Here is a 21,772-nt window from a genome sequence, read left to right on the forward strand (position 1 = left end):
TAAAGTAGATTAAGAAAAGCAGCACAATGAGTATCCACATTGCAGGGGGATGTCTAGCATCATGACAACCATTAGATACCTAACTACTGTAGTATGGGTAGTTTTGGTACACTATTTTTTTTAACTGTGCTTGCCTTGTGTTTTGACACTTAATGCTCTTGAGCTATCTAAACCTTAGCACTTAATTCCCATTTTCCTTCTATATGTACTTTATAAATAAAGTAGAGGAAGGCTCAGCAGTATCACTCTTCACCTGCTTGTTTCATATAGTGTAAGATCTGAGGCAAAGATCTTGTATGTTTGGGTACCAATACGTATTTTACAGAAATTACAGTAATTTTACTAGTACAACTGAGTAAAGGCTTCAAGGTTTAGTATCACAGTTTATAGGTACTTCATACTGAGAGCTCAAAGTGCCATACAACTATTACCTAATATATTTGCATAACTTTCTAATCTAGTAGATAGATGTTATACCCCTTGTAGCTGACTAATGCTGACTTTTGTGATAAAATTGAATGATACTGGTATTAGGTTAGCATGGTATGATTTAAGTCTACAATGCCAATAGGACTTATGAAGTCTCTTCTTAATTGTGAAGGAAGATACAGAGTTCACAATGTTCTTCCTTACCTAGGCACTGCTTTGTTCCATGATACTAAAAGGAGGCACACTGCCTTAGGTAAGCCCACATTGTAGCCTTCTGGTTTTGGCAAACTTCTCCCAAGAGCAATCACTGAATGAATGATGTTCACAAACAGAATGGGAAACTGAGGCATGCAGCATGTCAAACCTCTTCTGCAGAGTGGATATTGACCTGCAAATGTGTGGTTTTTTTTTTTTTGGTTTTTTTTTTTTTTTTTTTTTTGGAATTAGTGTGCTCTAGCTTTGAGCATGTGTTACAACTGTGTAGACACTGCAGGAAACTTGTATCCACGTTAGGTTATTAGACTTGAGATGAATTGACAAGTACATGGCTTAAAATACTAGTTAAGTGACTGGGCTCAGAGTGGTTAATGGGACATACTCTACCTTGAGACTAGTAACAAGTCAAGATTTTGTTATTCCTGCATTTCTAAACTTGGGCTGACTCTTGCATTTTGTACACAGGAAGGGATGGGTTTACTGTCATTGCACTGTATGTAAAATACTCTCATTCATTTTCAGTTTCACCCTCTGATCTGCGTATCTGCATATGGAAAAATTTTTCACTGTCTGCCCTGTCACAAACTGGCATGCACTTTTACACTGTCTGGCTCAGGAAGTGACAAATGTAACATCATACTTTTCACCCTGGACTGCTGTTTTTACCGTACCTTAAACTGTCAGGAACTGAAAATGAGTCCAGTCCCATTGATTTGTTACACAGGGGTCTATTCTGTGACCTTTATCAATGACTTGAAGATGATGATGAAGTTCCCCCTCATCAATTTTGCAGGTGTCATTAAACTGGGGGTCCGGGGGATATGCTTATGGAAAAGGCTGCCATTTAGAGGGACCTAAACAGCTGAAGAAAGGAGCTAACAAAAACCTCATGAAATTTAACAAGGAGAAAGGCCAAGACCTGTGTCTGTGAAGGAATAGCATCTTGCAGCAAAACAGTCTGGGGGGCTGATGGCTGGGGAGCAGCCTTTTTTTTTTTTTTTTTTTTTTTTTTTTAAGGACCTAGGATTCTTGGTAAACAGCAAGCTGAACATGAGTCAGCAGTGTGTCCTGGGGTGTGTGAAGGAGCACAGCCAGTAGATCAAGGGAGGTGACTGCATCTAGAATACTATATCCAATTTGGCCCCCAGTAAAAGACATTGATAAAGGATAGTGAGTTCAGTGGAGGACCGCCAAGATGGTCTGAGGCATGTGAGGAGAGGCTAAGGGACCTGGGCTTGTTTAGCCCGGTGAAAAGAAGACCTAGGACACTTAGTAGCAGTCTGTAGTACCTTTAACAAGGTTATCAAGGAGATGAAGCCAGGCTCTTCACAGTGGTGCATGGTGGGAGGGTGAGAAACAGTGAACAGAACTTGAAATGAGAGGTTCAGACCCAGTGTATCACAGAATTGGTAAGGTTGGAAGAGACCTCTGCAGATCATCTAGTCCAACCCTCCTGCTCAAGCAGGGTCACCTAGAGCATGTTAGACAAGGTTGCATCCAGGCAGGCTTTGAATATCTCCAGAGAAGGAGACTCCACAACCTCTCTGGGCAACCTGTTCCAGTGCTAGTGTAATGAAAAGCTTCTCCCTCATGAGGACAGTCCAACAGTTGAGGAGGTTGTGCAGTCTCCTTCCTTGGAGATGCATCTTGAGGAATATTCAATAAGTCATAGCACTATTCAAGGTACCATAATTCAGCAACTGCCTGAAGTTTTGCTAATAGGCAGCTCCCATTGAGGAAACATTTGTTTCCCTCAGCTATGGAGAACTTGAGTCAGAACATGTGTGAAAATAATCTCTATATGAACATATTCTTTAGAAGCACCTTTTGTTTGTAATGAAGTAACATCACATTCAGGATGCAAACAAGGATCCCATTTTAACTACACTGCCTGAATGAGAGTTTGTAAGTAAAAGACATCACTTGTTTTCTACTGAATGACAGTATAGGATGTATGTTTCTCAGATTCATGTAAGCAATGGATGATCAGCAAACCAGAAAAATCATACGGGAGATATAGTGAGAATACACTTTCAGACTGAAGTTTCTGTCTAGATTTGTGATAATGGACCAAGCTTCCTGAATTAGTCCAGAGGTTTACACCATGAGCTGGAACTAGCAGCAGATCTGCAGAAGCTTGCTTTCTGGTATACCTCATAGAGATTCACAGGGCAAATTTTCAGTGCTTCAATTTATATGTATTTAGTTGAACTTGCAGCTCAAAATCAGCGAAAAGAGACTAGGAATACTCTGAAGAAGTTGGAGAATTTGCCATGCAAGCAGTCTGTCTTAGCAGTGAAAGGGAAAGAGCTGTTAGTAAAGGAGCTCTAATCTCATTATCACAACCCCTCTTAACACTAGCTTTGTGTCAAACATTAACAGAGAAGGTAATTTTACTCTGAGCTGTTTGAAAATAATGTAATTTTGGCAAACATACTGAAAATTGTGTAGTATTAGGCAAGACTGGACTAACTATAGTGCTTTGCAAAAACTCAATGTTCTGCCAGTAAAAATGTTCATAAATATAAAGTCAGTCATAAAATTCAGACAGTCATAAAATTGCCTGTGAAAACCCCTTTCTCCATCCAGGAAACATTGTGAGGCAGCTGAAGGTACAAAGATCAAACCTATGGTTTTGTGTAGGACGTAGCAACTAAGCCATGCTAACCAGAGTTTGATACTTGTGGGGGGAGGAAAAAAAAAAACACCTTGAGAAGGTAGATGCCTAGTATAGAGGAAGCTGGAGGCTTAGAGGTTAGTTATGGGACGTAAGTACGTGAATTTTATTGACATTGTTCCAACAAGAGTGCTGTATTTTTCAATGAAAAAACAGTAATAGAGAAATCTTCTAGAACTGTTCATCCTTTCCAGGAAGGAGATCCCTGAGCTCATGTACTACACTTAACAGATGAGAGATGAGGGGAAGTGAACTCATTAACCTGATATATTGCTGTTAGTTGTTATAGGAGAAAATACCTGTGATTTACTGAGTGGTTGAGTCAGGAAGGCCTTACCAGTAATTCTGTTCAGGAGAAAAAGATGGCAGGACATACTCCCAATGAACTAAATAAAACTAAATTTAGAAGCTGTTTAAAACAATCCTTATCCTTTAGAAAGAATAGATATGCTAGTTTCTATGAAATTTTTCACCCTGGCTCTTAGGTATTGGCAAGTATATTTGAACTCAAAGAATAAAAGAAAAACTTGCATTCTAAGATGAGATAGAGAAGGTGGCTTTTTCTTTGCATCATGCAACTGACAGATTTGAAATGCTCATGTAATGAATACCTCTCTCTGACAGGCATTGTATAGAGATTATATCATGATTCATGATACACTGTCACCAAAACTGAGAAAATTTTAAAACACTTCTGATAAAGCTAAGTCTGTCCAACTGAAATTGACCCCAAAGAAACATTAGTTGTTGCAACAAGAAGTATTTTATATTGGATAGTGAGGAGGGACTTCACTATTAAAAATGAGGCTGTACAGAGCTGTTCTCAGATGTTTCCAGATCTGAAGTTTTCTAGAATATTACTTTATAAGAGATGGCTTATATGTAGCTTTAGTGATAAAAAGCTACAGCTAGGCTGAGTGCAAAAGGTGGGTTAGTATTGTGGTCAGCAGAATGGCATTTAGTGTTTCTAGAGCTGGAACATGTTCTTGATCTACCCACCTTTTAATCTCTCTTCTTATCAGATAGATAAGCAGTCTGGGACAGTACTGACATAGAAATATTAGGCACTTCTCTCAAAGTTCCCTGTTGGTCGTTCAGATGAAATCAATTAGAGAAAAATCCCAGAGATTTAGGTATTAGTATGATTATTAAGAGTCAATAGAAAGACGTAGTAAATATGTAGCTCAAATAGTTTGAAATAGTTTAATTTAATATGGAGTTTTCAGAGTTTTGGAGCTCATGAGCAAGGTACCCAGTGATTGTCTGCTGCAGCAGTTGCAACTGCTACAAACTTTGTACAGATTTCAGCAGGAAGGAGCCCGCTGTTTTGGTGGGGAGTATTGTCTTGTGAATTCAGTTTGGTATTCTTTAGCCAGGCAATATTACAGGGTTTTTTGTGGAAGAAAAATATCTTACAGTTGCTCCACAAAGAAGGCATGTGTTTTAGCGTCATAAATAAGGAAACAATATTTCTTTAACAGAGTGATTTATGAGTACGCCCTTATTTTCTGCTGATACTGGCTCTTCTAACTGAGCTTCATGATCTTTCCTCAGCATGGAAATACAGAACTGAATGATGTTCCATCCATCTCTAGATATGCCAATTGGTCCATGTTCTTCAAAACTAGAATTTTCAGATGCAGTAGTACAGTGGATGCAAACATTTGCTTTGAGGATAAAATTCAACAAATGTCTGAACTTGTGCCTAAGGGCAACTTTAGTTGATGTAAGTCAAACAGGCATGTGTATCTATTAAAAACATGCACGGCAGCACACAGTATCAACTTGCCAGTCAAGAAAGCACTTGGATAGGGAGATAAGGTTGAGAGAAACTGAGAAGAGTGAAGGAGAAGGATGAGGAAAATTTTACAATTAAGGGAAAATTTTAAATCAAAGCTGGTGTGAACATGAGTGTTGCTTTAACAGAAGAAATGTTCACCAGTTGATCAGAGTTCTGGAGGGAGTCTAAAGACCTCAGCACAATCCTCAAACAAAAGAGAGAAAGAAATCACCATGAATGTTACTGCCTGTGTTTACAGTAAGTCTGCAATCACCAAAGGGAATGAAAATGAAAACATCAGGAGAAAAAAAATGGCGTTGAAAGCATATTTTCTGATTATTTCCTGATGCAGGTAAGATCATTAATCGTTTACCAATGAATTAACCTCCTACTTCCTTAATCCAGGATGGAGCATTGTTCCTTCTGTTTGCATCTAAGCTTATCCTGAATGTTTGTTTACCTATTTCAGCATCAAGTAAAATAATTATTTCAATATTATTACATCATGCCTGTACTTCCAAAACAGTGTGTGGCAGAAATAGACTGCATTGTACACAAACTTCAGGTTTTGCAGATTTTGGTAGACTTCTGAATTGACTTAACTTTCTTGAAAGCTGATTAAACCGAAGAAAGATCTTATGTTCATATTTTATGCAAAGCAGCAATTTGTAATTACAGTAAATCTAATGTAAACACAGGAAATCAGTCACTTTATGTAGAAAATTAAAAACAGTCATATTTCAGAAATAAGTGTTGAAACACCAGGTTAAGAGCACTCATTGTTGTTCAGACCAACTTTAGGTATTTATTTGGTGTGTGAACTCCTGGTAAATTTTCAAGTCCTGTAAAACTGAAGATGAGATACAGCCTCCATGATAACAGAATTATAATCCTACTCAGGAGTTTTGTGGAGTGGCTAAATCAAGCTCCAAAACCAGGTCATTCTCTATTAAACTTCACAATTTTCAGAACAGCTATCAAGCGCACTGTTTTCATGATTTTTATAACGTATTCCCATGAGAAAAAATATAGCATTTGGCAGTCCTTTCCCTGACATTGTGGTCAGGAACAGTGTTGTAAGATTAGAATTATTACATACATTTAAATATTTTAGTATCTTTGGATGAAAAACAGTACAGAAATGCAGAATGTGGTTATACCATATAGTATATACCATACATAAGTAGTGCTTGTGATTTCTCAGGCTGAATCTTACTTTCTGTTCTATTTTGTTGTAGATTTTTTTTATTTTCTAGAACTAAAGTTACTTTTATACTTAAATATTTTATGCTTAATTCCAACTCTGCTTTTTTTTGAAAAACAATATTTAAGTCTCTTGTATCATTTGAAACTGATAAAAAAAAAAAAAAAATGTTTATTTACTGATGTCAAGCAGTGCTCTGTTACTTAGAGTGGAGTTACTTCCTCAGACCATGCTTTTACCATATTTGAGCATATCTGCCATTCTTTAGTTCATTCTGACGTTTTTAAGCATAATTTTTTTTTGCAGGGTATAACTTTAATGTCGCCTTTCTTTACATTAAAGCTGTCTTTGAGAAGTGTGGATTGCAGGACCAGAGAGAAGCCCTGCCGTACAGTGGGTCCCCAGCCAAATGCCAGCTTTTTCTTATATTCCAGACAGAAATCTTCAAGAGTCTAAATATAATGAAATTAGTTAGGAATGTAGAGTGCACAGCCTTGCTTGCACAGAGCCCAAGTCATTGCAGCCACAAGCAGACTGCAGGTTTTTATGCCCAGTCAATTGCCTATTGCTATTTTACTTTCTTGTATTGATCTGCTGATACCTAGCCTTCACTACTGTGATTCTGGCTGAGGATCCTGCCAAGGAGTCAATACATTTCAGAAGTCACTTCTGCTTGAGAAGCAATGCATCCAGGCACAAAAAAAAAATCTGTTTATTGATTGATTGTTTTTTTTCTCTCCTTCCTCCTTGATTATTGTAATATGCATAGTTGGGAATTTTGAAAAAGATGGCAGATGAAGGGATTTTATATTATTCCTGCATTTCTAAACTTGGGCTGACTCTTGCATTTTGTACACAGGAAGGGATGGGTTTACTGTCATTGCACTGTATGTAAAATACTCTCATTCATTTTCAGTTTCACCCTCTGATCTGCGTATCTGCATATGGAAAAATTTTCCACTGTCTGCCCTGTCACAAACTGGCATGCACTTTTACACTGTCTAGCTCAGGAAGTGACAAATGTAACATCATACTTTTCACCCTGGACTGCTGTTTTTACCGTACCTTAAACTGTCAGGAACTGAAAATGAGTCCAGTCCCATTGATTTGTTACACAGGGGTCTATCCTGTGAGCTGTCCTGTTGAACATTTTTATCAGTGACTTGAAGGAGGCAATGAAGTGCCCCCTCATCAGTTTTGCAGACTGGGGTCAAACTGGGGGTCCAGTGGAACATCATACTTCTCATCCTAAGCTGCTGCTTTTAAGATAACCTTAAATTGTCAGGAACTAAAAATGAGTCCAGATGGTAGATCTGGGGTGGTACTTGTACATGCATATTTTGGAGTGGCTAGACCTGAGTCTCTGATTTAGCTTTTGACAAAAAGTTGTTTCATCAACTTTGTAAAGAACACTTAAAAATAATGGAGAAGCCAGTGATGAAGATGCTACACTTAATAGCAATTACATTAAAATTATTTGAAATGGTTTGGATTGTCCTTAAAGATATGACAAGTAAGCAAAACACTAAGCCAAAGAATCAGCATGACTAAATTGCATAATGTGAGGAGATACTCAAAACAGATAAATTTTCTTTGGGAAAACAAAATCCAATCCAAGCCAGTGTAAAAGATAATGATTAACAGTAGTCTATGAGGAGATACTTAGGAGCACCTTTTAACAGTAGTCATTAGTGTTACTAATTATACGTTTCTGTGTTGGAAACCAGTACTGCAAGGAAGCTTATGATAAAAACTAGTTGATCTATTGCAGTTCCAGCACACACAAGCTGGGATGAATTGGTGAGAAGCTCTATTGCTTTCTTGCATAAATCTTCATTTCAGAACATACAGTATCTGGGAGCTGGCTGTCATGAGCCAGCTTTTTTATGGTCAAGAGTGGGATATCATAAAAAAATCTGTTCTTATGTTTTTTCAGCTTTGCATTAAATCCAGAAAACTTGATAAAATCTTGCATCTTGATAACAGTTACCACAGTTTCATTTTGCATGTCATGTATCCATTAGTTGTTTAAATTAGTAGAATAAAACAGAGCAGAAGAAAAATTGCTAGTCTATGTTACTGTACAATTGTCAGAAACAGAGACAATGTCTCACAAATGCATATGCATGTCATGCTCAATCTCTATCCAGTAGTACAGGACATTTCCACCGTATCTCACCCGGAAGAGCATTAAGTACTATTACTCTAAAACATACCGAAGTAAGATTATCAAGCAGTGTAAAATAAGAACAGAAATGGATTACCTATAACTATTAAAAAGCTCTCATCATACAGCTTTTGGATTTCTTACAATCCAGGTATCACAGGTTTCTCTTGTGTCTAGTATATTTGATATCCAATAGAGGAATTTGCAAACTAAAATATATTCTTTTTTTTCCAAGAAACATTTTTGGATGAGAAGTGGAAAGTTGCTAGCAAACAGTTGTAGGCCCTATCCCAGGGTGGTCTGGCATCCAGTCTATGACACAAACTCACACCATGGCATTCATTACTCATGTGTTTATGAATACTTTTTCAGAGTTGAAAAAGTACAGAAAGGCTTTACTATGGCTCACTGTTCCATTGCACTGGGCACTGGATACTGAACAAACAAGGGGACAATACTTGTCCCCAAGTAACATTTTTTTAGTTTATAATAAATAGTAAAGGCTTGCTAGGAAAATCATAGTCTTCTACACTCGTGACAATAAGCTGGAAAATGTGACTGAAATATAGCAAGGACTGAAAACAAAACTTACAGCGAGAAAGAAACAGAAAGTGAATGGATGTTTTTACTGGGCCAAATGGACTATGCCATTTATACCACAAAGTGATCAAGTATGAAAGATGTAATGTGTTTTACTGAAGAGTCATTTCCTTGATTGAGAGCCATTTATGATCAACTTTTATGATTTGACTGCCCTCTGACTGACTGTATTACTCTTTTGGGTCCCATCTCAGGTTATTAGGCAGCTTTTTGCTTTGAGTTTTGCCCTTTGTACTTGTTTTCCAAGAATAGCTTAGTTACAGCTGATTCTTGTAGCGGGCAGGGAGACAGACTGGGTGCTGTGTGGAGGGTCCTTTCCAATCCTACATTAGTGGTTCTGTGTTACTGGTACTTTAAGGACCAAATATTTTGGTCAGCCAGTGGAGTTAGTCAGACAGGGTAGAACACGAAGCAGAGTATGTATTTCCTCAGGAAGAGGATATACATGAAGAACCAAGCCATTAGTTTATAAGAGCAAATAGAACATCCCATCTTTGTCACAAGATGAGCATGCTCGTCTTAACAAATCTTTTAAGGTAACTGGTGATTATAGGTGCCTGCAACGTTGTATTTCTAATACGTGATACTGTATGGGGCATTTCTGAAAGAACATCACAGAGAAATCTTGCAGAGTAATATTAGATAGGCAAAAGGAATTGGAAGAAAATTCTTTCTAATTTAGAAGTTTGGACAACTGAGAATCATCTTTTTGGGGTTACGTGAAGTTAGCTATATCAGGTCTTGTTATCATCAGCTTTGCCTTAGTGTTACAATTCTCTTAAGACTCAAAGGTGCCTGATCTCAGAGGAGCAGCCTTACACTTATAAGTGGTTTTTTTTTCTCTTTTTTAAAAAAGACTACAACTTCTTGTGTTGATCCAGAATATTGCAGTCAGTCAAAGAATGAGGCTTAATTTTGAATGAAATAACAATCTTTTGAGGCTACTGGCCATCACATTTCCAGAAACAAAGTAAAATTTGACTAAGAACTGTGGCATATTCAGAATGCTATTGAATAGGTTGAATGTTCTATACTGAAAGGTCACCTCTTTCATCAAAAGTTAATACAAGAAAAATTAATTCTTGCATTTTGTCATGGCAGAGGCTGAAGTGGCTGTGCAAAAAAAAAAAAAAAGGATCTGTGTGGAATTGGCTTTCTGAGGGAGAATATTTGTGGAAGGAGTGCGCATTGAGCTTTTTTAGTTAATCTCTGGATCCACTTAAGAAATAAAGGCCCCCCTCTCATTGATGATACCGATGGAGTGTTATGATTGATGTCAGTGAGATAAAGAGCAGATCCTGCTTGAAGAACTGGAGTGATTAAGCTATCCTCTGACCAACTGAAGATGAAAGATGTTTCTCCTCTTCTGCTCGTTCCAAATCTGGACTCTCATGTCCAGTCCTGGCATAGCCTTTCTTTGAGCCATTTCTCCCTTCTATAACTTCCAGCAACCTGCTCCCCTCCATCCATCTTCTTGCAGCATGTGTCCTAAGACTGTATGAAATACAGTCAGTTTTGCAGCCACCCAAGGGATAGAGATTTCAACAGTCTCCAAGCATGGGGAAATAGGGAGGGTAAGTAACAAAAGCTTAGAAACCACTGGCCATAATTGAATTCGCTTAAATCTCTGCTAAGATGTATTCCATTTTACAGTACTAGACATTAAGATTCTCTATGCTCTATAGGAAAGAGGTCAGATTTAATAAGAAAGGGAGGGATACTAATAGAATTTTTTTAAAACCCAGCAAAGCAGCAAGTGCCAAGAGTATGAGCTGCTTTGAACTCTGAAGTTTCCTTTCAGTTGAGACCCTTTGGATTTAACCCTTGAGGTACACTGAGTTATATTTAAACTCAGGCAATTGTATCTGTTGGTTTGGGGAGAGCTCTGTGTTCAGAAGCAAAGTAGACATCCAAAGCATAGCGTTGGATCACCCAGCTCACATATCATTTCTGCTTCTTGATTAGATGTCTGGAATATTTAAAGCACAGGGATGTCGAGAGAATTCCAGTGGAAAGAAGGGCTTCATGTAAAAAAATCTGATTGTGAATATTCATGAACAGTAAATATGAAGAAGCATGGACATGATACAGTCAAACAGAGGTATGCTTGGGCTACAGAAATCTCAGGTCTATTTTTCAAGAGATTCATCTCAAGGTACTCTGGGTGGGAAATAAACACACATGTACACATAACTCAGTTTACTTCCAGCAGTGCTTTACACAGACACTTAATGTTCATTTTTAAATAGACTGAAACACAGAAGGAAAAACTGCCTTGCCCAGCTTGTGCAGTAAAACACTGACAGATGAAAAGAGAATGCATATTTCCTTGTTCTTCTTGTAGCCTTGTGTCTTCCAGTAGATCCATGGTAGGCACTTTTTTCTAGTTATCATTGTTATGCTCTTAGCCCTGTATTAGTCAGCACTTTTAAGACTTGTCCTTGATTTGAAAACAGGTGTAAACATTCAGTTCCCTTAAAATAGTGTTATTCAGTCATACATAATATACATGAGCAAATAGTTTAGGTCAAAATCCTTGAGCCTGTACTGGAACACCACAGCATTTCTGAGTTGGCAGTTGCTTGGCAGCACTTCGTGCTGCATGGCACTGTTGGCTGCTGTATTACTTGTGTCTTTCAGACCTCAGGTAGAAGCCTAATTTTGTAATGTGTAAAGGTGTGCATTGTATAAAATTGAAAATCAGCTTAGTAATCCCATCTTCAACATCTAGCTGTCCTTCTGACATTCACACATATAACATTATGGAAATATTTTATACTTTCACTGAAATACAGAGATTCTTTCTGTTTTTTCTAGTATGTTGGAAATGCACTAAGTGTCACACCTCATAGGCAGCAACAGCTAAAATAAGTAGGACTAGAGAGGAAGGAATTCTAAAAATGCTCTATTGAGAAAGTTACTTTAAAATTTGATCAAAAATGAGGAAATAGTATCTTCCCAAGTACTTACTTTAAATATAGAATACCTGTGCTTAATTATAAGCACCTGTTTAAATGCTTACTGGTCCAGGCCCTAAAGCCATATGGTTTGTAAAACTTGCAAGATTTCTGTGGGCTTTGGTTACAGAAGTCACAGTTACACTCTTTGTATAACAGCTAGTTTAACCCATAGGAGAATGATCTGATTTAGTCTGTAAGAGCCATTTCAGGGTAGGATTTATTTTCATGTTGCCTGAAAGTATGCAAAAACTTTTCAGTATGATATACTTCCCTTATTACCAAGCTCATTTAGAAATCAAGATTACAGCACACTGTGCAGAAAGGAGGGGATGCTAGTAACACCAGGAACTAAACACAGCTCTGCCTCCAGTCATAGCGCGTTATGTAATACTGTAGCAGCCCATCAGCTACACCCTGTCATTCTGAAGGAAACTGCTGGACGTTTAGGGATTCCCCCTTAGTGCATTTCGTATACAGAATCCTGGACTATAAAATGCTTTTGCCTCGCAGGAGGGATACAGAGCAGTTAAAGGAAAGGAACTTTGACAGAAGAGACCAGAGATCTCCTAGCAGATTTAGAAAAAAAAAAAATCACAAAAACACGGTAAGACAGCACTATGTTTAACTGTTCAACTAGCTGTCATTAACAGCAGCTTCCAAGTGAATAAGTTTATGGCACAGTATTTTTTTTTTTCCTACCTAGGAGCAAAGTTTTGGAATCAATCCTCTGCTTTATTTCCAAACTGTCCTGCTGCCTGGGCAATTTTATCTTCCTTGCTGCTATCTTCAAAGGTTTGTGCACATAGTAAGTAATATTGTAAACATTTTTTGAATTATTCTGTTATGAAGAACATAGAAAATAAGCAAGTTCTTGCTCTTATTGCCTGTGAATGGGAAAAAGAAATGAGTAAAGAATGCGTTTCATCAGCTTGCAGCATGCTATATCTGTGAGTCTTCCTTCTCTCTTTCTTTCATTCTTCTTTCTCTCTATCTGCCTTTCTTTCTGTCCTTTCTTTTTCTTTCCCTTTTCCCTCCTTTTCCCCTCTTTCCATCTCCTCTCCTTTTCTCTTTATTTCCATATACTTTAAAAGACCATATAGGCATGATAGTATAGAAATAGTCATTTCTTCCCAGCTTGTAACTAGGAAAGATTTGTTTCTAGTTTGTAACTGTGGAGAAATGCTTATAACATACTATTTTTTTTCACTTGGATTTTAAAACAAGTTCTAACAGTTTGCAATTTCTGCAGAGATACTTGCATTCACTTCTTTTCCTGTCTGATTTTACATCAGATAGCATGTTTGGAGCCTAGTACATGACTGGAGCTTTTACTAAAAGAATAATATAAATAATAAAATAATACCTAGTTTACATCAAGAATGTAAATTTTCTTTCCTTTGTTCTCATTTTTTTTGGCAACATCAGCTTTTGGTTTGTGTTATGAAACTCTGAGACTAATTCTACTTTACCTAGCAACTTAATACTTTACTATTTTTCTCCTAACGCATTCTTCCCCAAGCAAAAAATTTGTTTTAGAATCGGAAACAAGCAGAAAATCTATGTTCAGAAGAATAGCATTCAAAGTTTTACAGTCTTATATAAATATATATGTTACATTCTTTTATCTATATGCTATGCATATTTTTACCAATAGAGAACACATGGAAGATTCTTGCATCCAGATTTGGAACACCACTTAGAATCTCAGAATTCCATTTGAGTCTGGCAAGCTTGAATATCTTGCAAAGAGATTTGGTTTAATTTATGAAGTAATATTTTTTTCTGATGGAAGTCTTTGCTATGTGAAGACAGTAAGATTTTACATACATTTTCCACACAAAAACATAGTGATGTAAATTAACATTACATCTAGTAGCACTTAACAAACTTTTGAAGAACAGAGAACTTAAAAAAAAGAGGGGGAAAAAAAGTATTTTGGGTAGAATTGGAGCATGTGTGTGTCTTCCTGATACTGATATTTGTTATTTTATGCATCTGAGAGACATTTGAAATACACTTAGTAGTAGTTTAAAATAAATCAAGCTACAACATTAAGCTGATAAAGAAAACAATTAGCCTTAATATTGTTACTCCAAAATTCAAGTAACTATCATTTTTAAGCACAGGAAGTTAGTAAGATCAAGGCAGTTAGTCTGAGTTTCTGAATCATGTTAAAGGGAGTTACCTCAGTAAAAAAACTGACCTTGTTTTTTTTTTCTTTCAGGAGTGTTCCCACATCACACAAAACAAGATTTCAGAACTGTAAAGTAAAATCATAAATAAAGTACACAAAATGTTGTGCCCATGGCAGTTTGTATTCAAACCTCATGCTGCCAAGAACCAGTTTTCTGAACAGAAGGATATCAATAATAACGTGGAGAAAAATATTAAGGTCCACGGGTAAGATCTGTGTTCTTTAATGGTTTCATGTTTTCTCCCTCATTTGAAAATGAAAGACTCTAAAAGCCATGAAGTTCGGGAGAAATTAGTCACATGTTTCCAGAGCAATAATTTGAACAGAAAAACAGTTGTCCGTGGGGAGTCACTGGATGGTACTGGTAAAGTCTATTTAAGCTTTTGCGACAGAGTTATACAATTACTGAGGAAATAAATCATCATGCTTTATCTTTCATAGTTCTCAATTGATATGCTATATTGGTTTCATATATGGTATGACTTAGGAAGTGTATTTGCTGTAAAAATTAACAAAGTAATTATTAATGCTGTAATTAAACTGGTAAAGTGTTCCTGTGATATGGTTTATATAAGACACCGGAAAAAGTAAATTACACGTACACCTTAGTTCTCCCAGAGGCTGTTACTTATTTCAGCTCTATATTATATATAACTTCTTTCTCTCCTCATTCCCTACCTTTTACTTTTACTACTCAGAATAGTTTATATTCAAATGTGAAGAGATGTGAAACAAAATGGTGGAAATGGATGATCACATGCTTTTTTCTAACTAAAGCCATCATTGCCATCAACAAGCTAAGGGTTTTGTTTGGATTTCATGGTTTTGGAGCCTCTTGATGTTTTTGAAGATCTTTTGAAATTTGGTATCCAAAGTAAAAAGTAAAAGAGTTCAGAAATTCAGACTTAATGCAGAAAACAAAGGAAATTAATATAAAATAATGTTATTTGCTTGATTAACTGGAGACTGGACCTAGCTGAAATTTCCACACATTTATTTCCCAGAAGCTTTCACCCTTTTTAAGTTCTGCAAAGCTTGTGACCAGGTCATGACTGTACAAATGTGCCTTGTTTAGCTTATAGCAATTATACTCAAGTGTTACTGTTTCAGGGCTGCCCTGCAGTATTCCTTCCTGCATAGTGATCTGGAAAGGGTGGTTGCAGTTTTACTGTCAACTTCTAGTCTGTGCTACCCCTCACTCTGCTGAGAGTGGTTAGCTTATTGAGTCAGAATACCTGCCAGAGACAATGTTGGGCATCTCCCTGCTGATGTTGAAGGTAAAGCTAACAAATAAAACCTAAGCATATTGTGTTATATTGAATTGCCTTTCTCTCTTTTAAAGCTTAGCAAAAGATGATGCCAAGTTATATGATCTGAGCAAGAAGAAGATAGAGATGCCACCTGTCATAACTTCAGCAGAGGTCAGTGATGGGAGAAAAGTTTGTTTCTAACTTCATTGTTTGATACTAATAGTTCACAGAGGCTGTGCTTGCTGTTCAAAACTTCTAGAAGCTCTAAAACCAAGGTTAACTGTGGTTATAAGAGATTAGAAGACTCTTCTTGAGACTGACTGTTATGTTAAGAGGCCCCATTTAATTTAAAGAGCTGTTTTGCAGTGGCAAATATTGTTTACTTAAAACAAAAATACTTATTTTTGCCCATTTTGTATCAAACTGTGGATTAGGTTGGTAGTTTTGTACTCAGATGAATAAATACTCATGTTGGAGAAAATGAGGTTTACACCTAGTTCTTAGTTTTTATTTTAATTTGTAGAGTTTCATGGCCAAATAGAACTAAAAATGAAGTTTTAAAATACTTAACAAATCTCAAGATAATGTGTATTTTTATCTCTTTTCTGTCCAGAAACGCCCACCAAATGCTGTCAAAGCATCAAACCAAGTATCAAGATGTCCAAGACATGTGAAAATAAGAAACTTGGAAAATGGAACCAGCTTTCTTGACACTTTACATCTGACAGCAAAAGAGGTAAGACCTGAACTGGATTTTCCAAAACTTTGAAAAGAGACAGAGTGTAACACTGTTTTTTCCACATTTTCTTGTTTTGCTCAGGTTATCAATTGCCGGACCAAAGCTTGCCAAGGAGCACTTATGACCCCCAAAGGCCTGGTGAGAGGCACTAGAGATGCACAGGTTCCACCAGCGGAGCTTTTGCCTCAGGCAATAGATTTTGTCAAGCAGTACTACAATTCCTTTAAAGAGTAAGGCAACCCTAGCTTCATTTTTGATACAGAAGTCCTCTACTTGCCAATTTTCTGTGAGCCTAGAGAGCTTGCTTGCTTCACAACCATCAGCAACTATCCTATTACATAGCATACTGTAAAAAAAAATGGGTAAGGACTATAGAAAAGGTGATTAAAGCTATTACTGTACTTCATATGCTATGTCTGCTAATTCCAGGTTTGGAGAATACAAGAACAGATTCTGTAAAACGTGTTCCTCCTGAATGTGATACATTATAATAAATAGATTGGTCAGGACTTTTTCTTGCAGAATGTTGCCTTCTGTTTTCTTAACATTGGATGTTAATGGAAGTAGCACCCACTTAGGTCAGTCTTAGACGTGTGCATAATGTGGATAATACTTTTAGCTTGTGCTGTTCCAGTTATCTTTTCTCTGTGTTCCTCTGTTCTTTGGTTTTGATCAAGGGCAGTGCACACTCAAAGAACAATACCTAGAATTTATGACTTGCTTAAAGTTACTGACTTTCAAGGCTTTGGCCAAAGTTTGGAAGGCCAGGCTTTTGCTTGTCAACCTTGTTCTGTGCTATCATCAGCCTAAGCTTACTGGGTATGGTAAGTGGAATTCCTTAGCTTCAGAAAAGATGTTTGTGTTTTCACAAAAGTGGGGATGCAGCAGAGAGATCTTGTTTCAGGGAAAGCTGGAACATCTGGTTCTGCCTCAAATTCTGTCGGCTCAGGGTCAGTAGGGTTTTATAAAGAATAATGATTTGATCTATGTAACAAACTGACTCCTGCTGTAGTCAACAGCAGCTGAGTGGACTTGGGCATTTAGCAAGCCTTACAGGATTCTGCAAGGTCCCCCTGTTACCTTCACTGGCAGTTTCAATGAATTAACAAATTTTTTTCTTTTAAAGGTAGCCCATGTCCAATTTTATGAAATATAATTAAACATTACTAATAATTTTAAAAGTGTTTTTCTTTTTATGCTTCATGTAAGTAGGTTATGACATCAGAAAAGTTTTTTGTAGCTGTCGAGTTAATGAAGTAAAAAGAAAAATCTAAAGTCATACTTAAAGACAAGAGCTTTTATGAATTCATTACATCATTAGATCTTAAATTACTTTTCTGAATTTACTGTATTTCGTATTAGGGCCATTTTTTTTCCAGTTCGAGTCTACCCTTCCATTAGGTAGGGCCAGATGAATGAAGTGCAATACTTCGTTGTCAGGAGGAGTCCTTTGGTTTGAATAGCATTGCTTTGGGGAGTAAAATGCATAATATGCAGAAATACCTGCAGAACCTGACTCTTTTTTTAGTTACTAATACAGAAAATGTACTTTTGCCATTAGTAATTTAAGTTCTCATTGCTAACAGCATAGTTATGTAAGACTATGGGACAAAGAGTACAAGAGTTGCATCCATTGCCATGGACCAGGTGTGAACTGATGGTTTTATTCCCTTCTAATTTACATCATTCTGATGAAGAATATGTTGTCAGTGTCTTCATCTGTTCTGACACGTGAAAGAGGATTTGGGTCTTAGAGTTTGCAGGTCAAATTTTCAAGTGTCCAGATTTTCAAAACAATTAAGTGTCTGCCTGTTCCACTGTAATGTATTATCAGACTTTCAAAGGGACTCTACCACATAATAGCTACTCCTTTAGACACTTTTAACTGTTCTACAAAGCTTTCCTCCTGCTGAATCTTTCTGAAAACCCCTTTCACACTAGCCTTACTCACTTGCCAGAGCATTATATTTGCACACATCTCTGTTTCTGCTTAGGGTGACCTCACTTCTTGGCTATTTGATCACATTGATTTACACTATCTTACATGCTTGCCCTTGATCTTTCATCTTGTTGAAAATATGAAAACTCTCAGACAGTGCAGGCTATTCTCATTCTGTCTGTTAGCTGACAAAACAATTTTTGTCTGTGCTGTGATAAATATTTCCTCATGTTTTGTCTTCATTCTGTGTTATCAAAGTAAAGAATTTTAGAGTTTGGCTTCTTTGTCAAAAGGAGTTGCTCAGCACCTCCTTTCTGGTGTGAATCCTACTGACTTTGCTCAGAAGAGCTGCCTCTGTAAAAATAATAGAACTTTTAGAGACAGTCACTGTAATTCTCTTCACCTTCCTACTTCCTACTTCTAGGCTGAAGCTAAGCTGCTCTCTACTTTTAATTTGACAGTTTTTAATAAATAAATCTAGAATATCCAGATTTAAGTTGAAATTTTACACTGAAAAGCTTGTGATCACTGCATGTATACATTGGGTAGTGAAAAGATGGTGTCACTGCATAAATTTCTAGTGTGTTTGATTCTTCATTAGGCTAGTAACTCTGTTATTTGCACTCAAAAAGGACCTTAAAAATTCCTATATTCTGAAGCCAGAGAAAGCTCTCCACATCCGACCTCAATCAGAGTTCTATCAACTTAACTCATGCCCTTACCTAGAATATCCACTGCTTTTTGATTAAAAAAAAAAAAAAAAAAAAAAAAAATATTGTAACCTCTATTGTCACAGTAGATAACTGCTATGCTTTGGGTACTAAAGAGTAGTGCAGTAGAGGGCAGATGAGGAGAAGGTGGTGGTGACTTCTCATGTCTGAAATACAGTGAAACACAGTGCTGACTTCAGGAGATAAAGGATATTTTCATAAAGGATGAGAGTATTTTAGGTCAAGCTGTTTTGCATCCAGAAAGTGTAGAAGTGTGGATTTATAACAGAGACAGGTTTCTCAGTGTATATCCAAACTTGCCAAATCTGTCTGTCTACATAGATACCAACCCTATCCGTGGAAATTTGCTCTAGCTGTATTCTGGCAGATAAAATCATCTGTGTAACTGGATGTCTTCCCCTTAAAAAAAGGGTGCCCTGCTGTCAATAACTTTATGGCTGAAGCAGCCCATGCTCTTCCTCATCCAGAACATAAAAAGTGTGTCTGCAAATTAAATCAGTTCTAAGTAATGAAATTCTCATTGTTTCTTTTCATGACTGTTTTTCCTGTTCAACAGTTTAAAAATAGAAGAACACCTGGCCCGACTGGAAACAGTGACCAAAGAGATAGAAACAACAGGAACCTATCATCTGACAAAGGATGAACTGATCTTTGCTACCAAACAGGCCTGGAGGAATGCTCCAAGATGTATTGGGAGAATCCAGTGGTCCAATCTACAGGTAACCTATGAGTCTAGAAATTATTGGCTAAATTATCATCTGCTGCAAGTCTGAAGAATGTCCTTTGGCTTCTGTAAAATCATGCCAGATTGTATCAACAGAGAACTAGTCCCTCTTGTACCTATAAAATCATCATTTTTTTCCTAGTTCTCTACTCCGTAGTTGAATTAAAATGTTTAGGAATATGCTGTAGGAATCAACTAAGCCATAGAATTAAGTGCATTTCTTGTGCCTTGTTGGATTGTTGCATGTGAAAATGGTACCTATATAGAACAATTAAAATTAATCTTTTGTAGTAGAGCTAAAACTAAATAGAAACATCCTGATTTTTCATTTCAATGTTTTTCTTAATGTTGAATTAAAAAAAATGTTTTAGGAAATAATGATCTTACATTAGTGTTCCAAAATCAATTTTCTTCTCTACTGTTCTTTTGTAAACACACAGGTATTTGATGCACGTGATTGTAAAACAGCCAAGGAAATGTTTGAGCATATCTGTCGTCATATTCAGTATGCAACAAACAATGGAAATATCAGGTAGGCCTTTTCTATTTCATTTGAATTTTAAACACCAAAAATCAGATCCAGATCTGTGTGCAAAATCCACAAAAGATCTGAAATGATATGTCTAATACTTAGACTGCTTGTTTCTTCTCTTAATTCTCCTGGCTCTTACATGTTCCTCTTATATCTACCATCAGCTGTTTTGAAAGTTTGTAAGTTTGTAAGTTTCATGGCTGATGTAAAATCTTTAATAATTCCTGGGGAGAGGAGATGATGTGGAGATTCTGGGAGCTGGGTGAAGAATGTAAATGATTTTATTTTTACTGATGTTTATTTTAGAAATATAAAATAATTACTGTGAGTAACAACTTACGTCTTAATAATTACAATGTTTGATGTGCTGTTATTTAATGGGATTTGATTATCTCTTTGGGCAGATCAGCCATCACTGTCTTCCCCCAGAGAACTGATGGGAAACATGATTTCCGTGTTTGGAACAGTCAGCTCATTCGATATGCTGGGTATCAAATGCCAGATGGGTCTATCATAGGAGACCCTGCCAGTGTGGAGTTCACACAGGTACAGCTCCAAATACAGATTCATAACTACTTTCCATCTTGTCTAACCCATCTGTCTTCTATTTAGCTGTTTTTCTTTTATGTTTATGCAGAGTGGGTGAGAAGTGAGGTGATAAGGAATGAATAGGATGTTTTGTCCCACAGTTTCTAGGTGCAGGCTGAAGCAATAATGTCTTACAGTCCTGATAAGAAATGCTCCCCTGCATGTCAGAGCTCAGGAAAGTTTTCTTGTGGTCCCTTCCAAGGCAATGATTGGTGCTGTAAAATTTGTCTAATCCCCCCTTACATCGGGGACACAATCAGTACTTGGATTTGTTCTGGTATTGTTTGAATGCAGAAAGACAGTTTTTACCACTGAGGGGTTAACAACTTTTAAAGAGTTAGCATGCTTTTGTCTTCAAATCCAGGGAGGGGAAAAAAAAAAAAAAAAAAAAAAAAAAAAAAAAAACTAAAACCCCAAAGCCTACTTTGTTTACTTACAGTTATGCATTGAACTTGGGTGGAAGCCGAAATATGGCCGCTTTGATGTAGTTCCACTCATTCTCCAAGCAAACGGCCAAGACCCAGAAATATTTGAATTCCCACCAGAAATTATCCTTGAAGTGCCAATGGAGCATCCAAAGTAAGTGCACAAGATTTACATAATTGCATTTTTGCCTCTGCCTCACCTTGTCTATTACACTAATACGAAGCTGGTTTTATTAGCCTGCGCCTATGAGTTAGGATGAAATTACGGTAAATTGTTTGGAAACATAAAATGCCTGTCAGGGCAACAAAATGAGATGTAAATTAAGGAAGCCAACAGTATTTTTGTTATAAATCTCTTTTTTTCTAATCTCCATTTCAATTGTATTCAGAATTAAAAAAAAGCCCGTAGTGTCTTATGCCAGTGCAATCCACTTGTAAAATGTGAATCTTGTAATCATCATGGCTTTGATTCATTAGAAGATGTAAGTAAGTGTATTTCAAAGCAAAATCATCAACATTCGGCTTCAAATGTAAGTGGTAAAGGTCAGATTAGTGGTGATGCAGTGCCATGCTGATTTGTCCTGGCTAACAATCTGGTTGTTAGGTGTTTCATGTTT

The 21,772-nt window shown here is 36.9% G+C and overlaps 1 protein-coding gene across 6 annotated transcripts in view; it reads left to right on the forward strand.

The window, feature by feature from the left end:
- The window catches only part of NOS2 (nitric oxide synthase 2), a 40,002-nt gene that overhangs the window by 5,140 nt on the left and 13,090 nt on the right, over window positions 1-21,772 (forward strand). For 3 of the 6 annotated variants that reach the window (XM_062592153.1, XM_062592150.1, XM_062592151.1), the window contains 11 exons: window positions 11,039-11,174; window positions 12,544-12,637; window positions 12,737-12,838; window positions 14,258-14,433; window positions 15,570-15,648; window positions 16,091-16,213; window positions 16,298-16,446; window positions 19,443-19,605; window positions 20,051-20,142; window positions 20,547-20,688; window positions 21,170-21,309. In XM_062592153.1, the coding sequence (XP_062448137.1) occupies window positions 14,327-14,433; window positions 15,570-15,648; window positions 16,091-16,213; window positions 16,298-16,446; window positions 19,443-19,605; window positions 20,051-20,142; window positions 20,547-20,688; window positions 21,170-21,309 (995 nt within the window). In that variant the 5' untranslated portion in view covers window positions 11,039-11,174; window positions 12,544-12,637; window positions 12,737-12,838; window positions 14,258-14,326. Of the gene's footprint in view, window positions 1-5,361; window positions 5,455-10,521; window positions 10,648-11,038; window positions 11,175-12,543; window positions 12,638-12,736; window positions 12,839-14,257; window positions 14,434-15,569; window positions 15,649-16,090; window positions 16,214-16,297; window positions 16,447-19,442; window positions 19,606-20,050; window positions 20,143-20,546; window positions 20,689-21,169; window positions 21,310-21,772 lie in introns of those variants that run through there. The other 3 variants (XM_062592152.1, XM_062592154.1, XM_062592149.1) reach the window with 3 other exon arrangements.

This window comes from Rhea pennata, chromosome 20, assembly GCF_028389875.1.
Source record: "Rhea pennata isolate bPtePen1 chromosome 20, bPtePen1.pri, whole genome shotgun sequence".
Taxonomy (NCBI): Eukaryota; Metazoa; Chordata; class Aves; order Rheiformes; family Rheidae; genus Rhea; species Rhea pennata.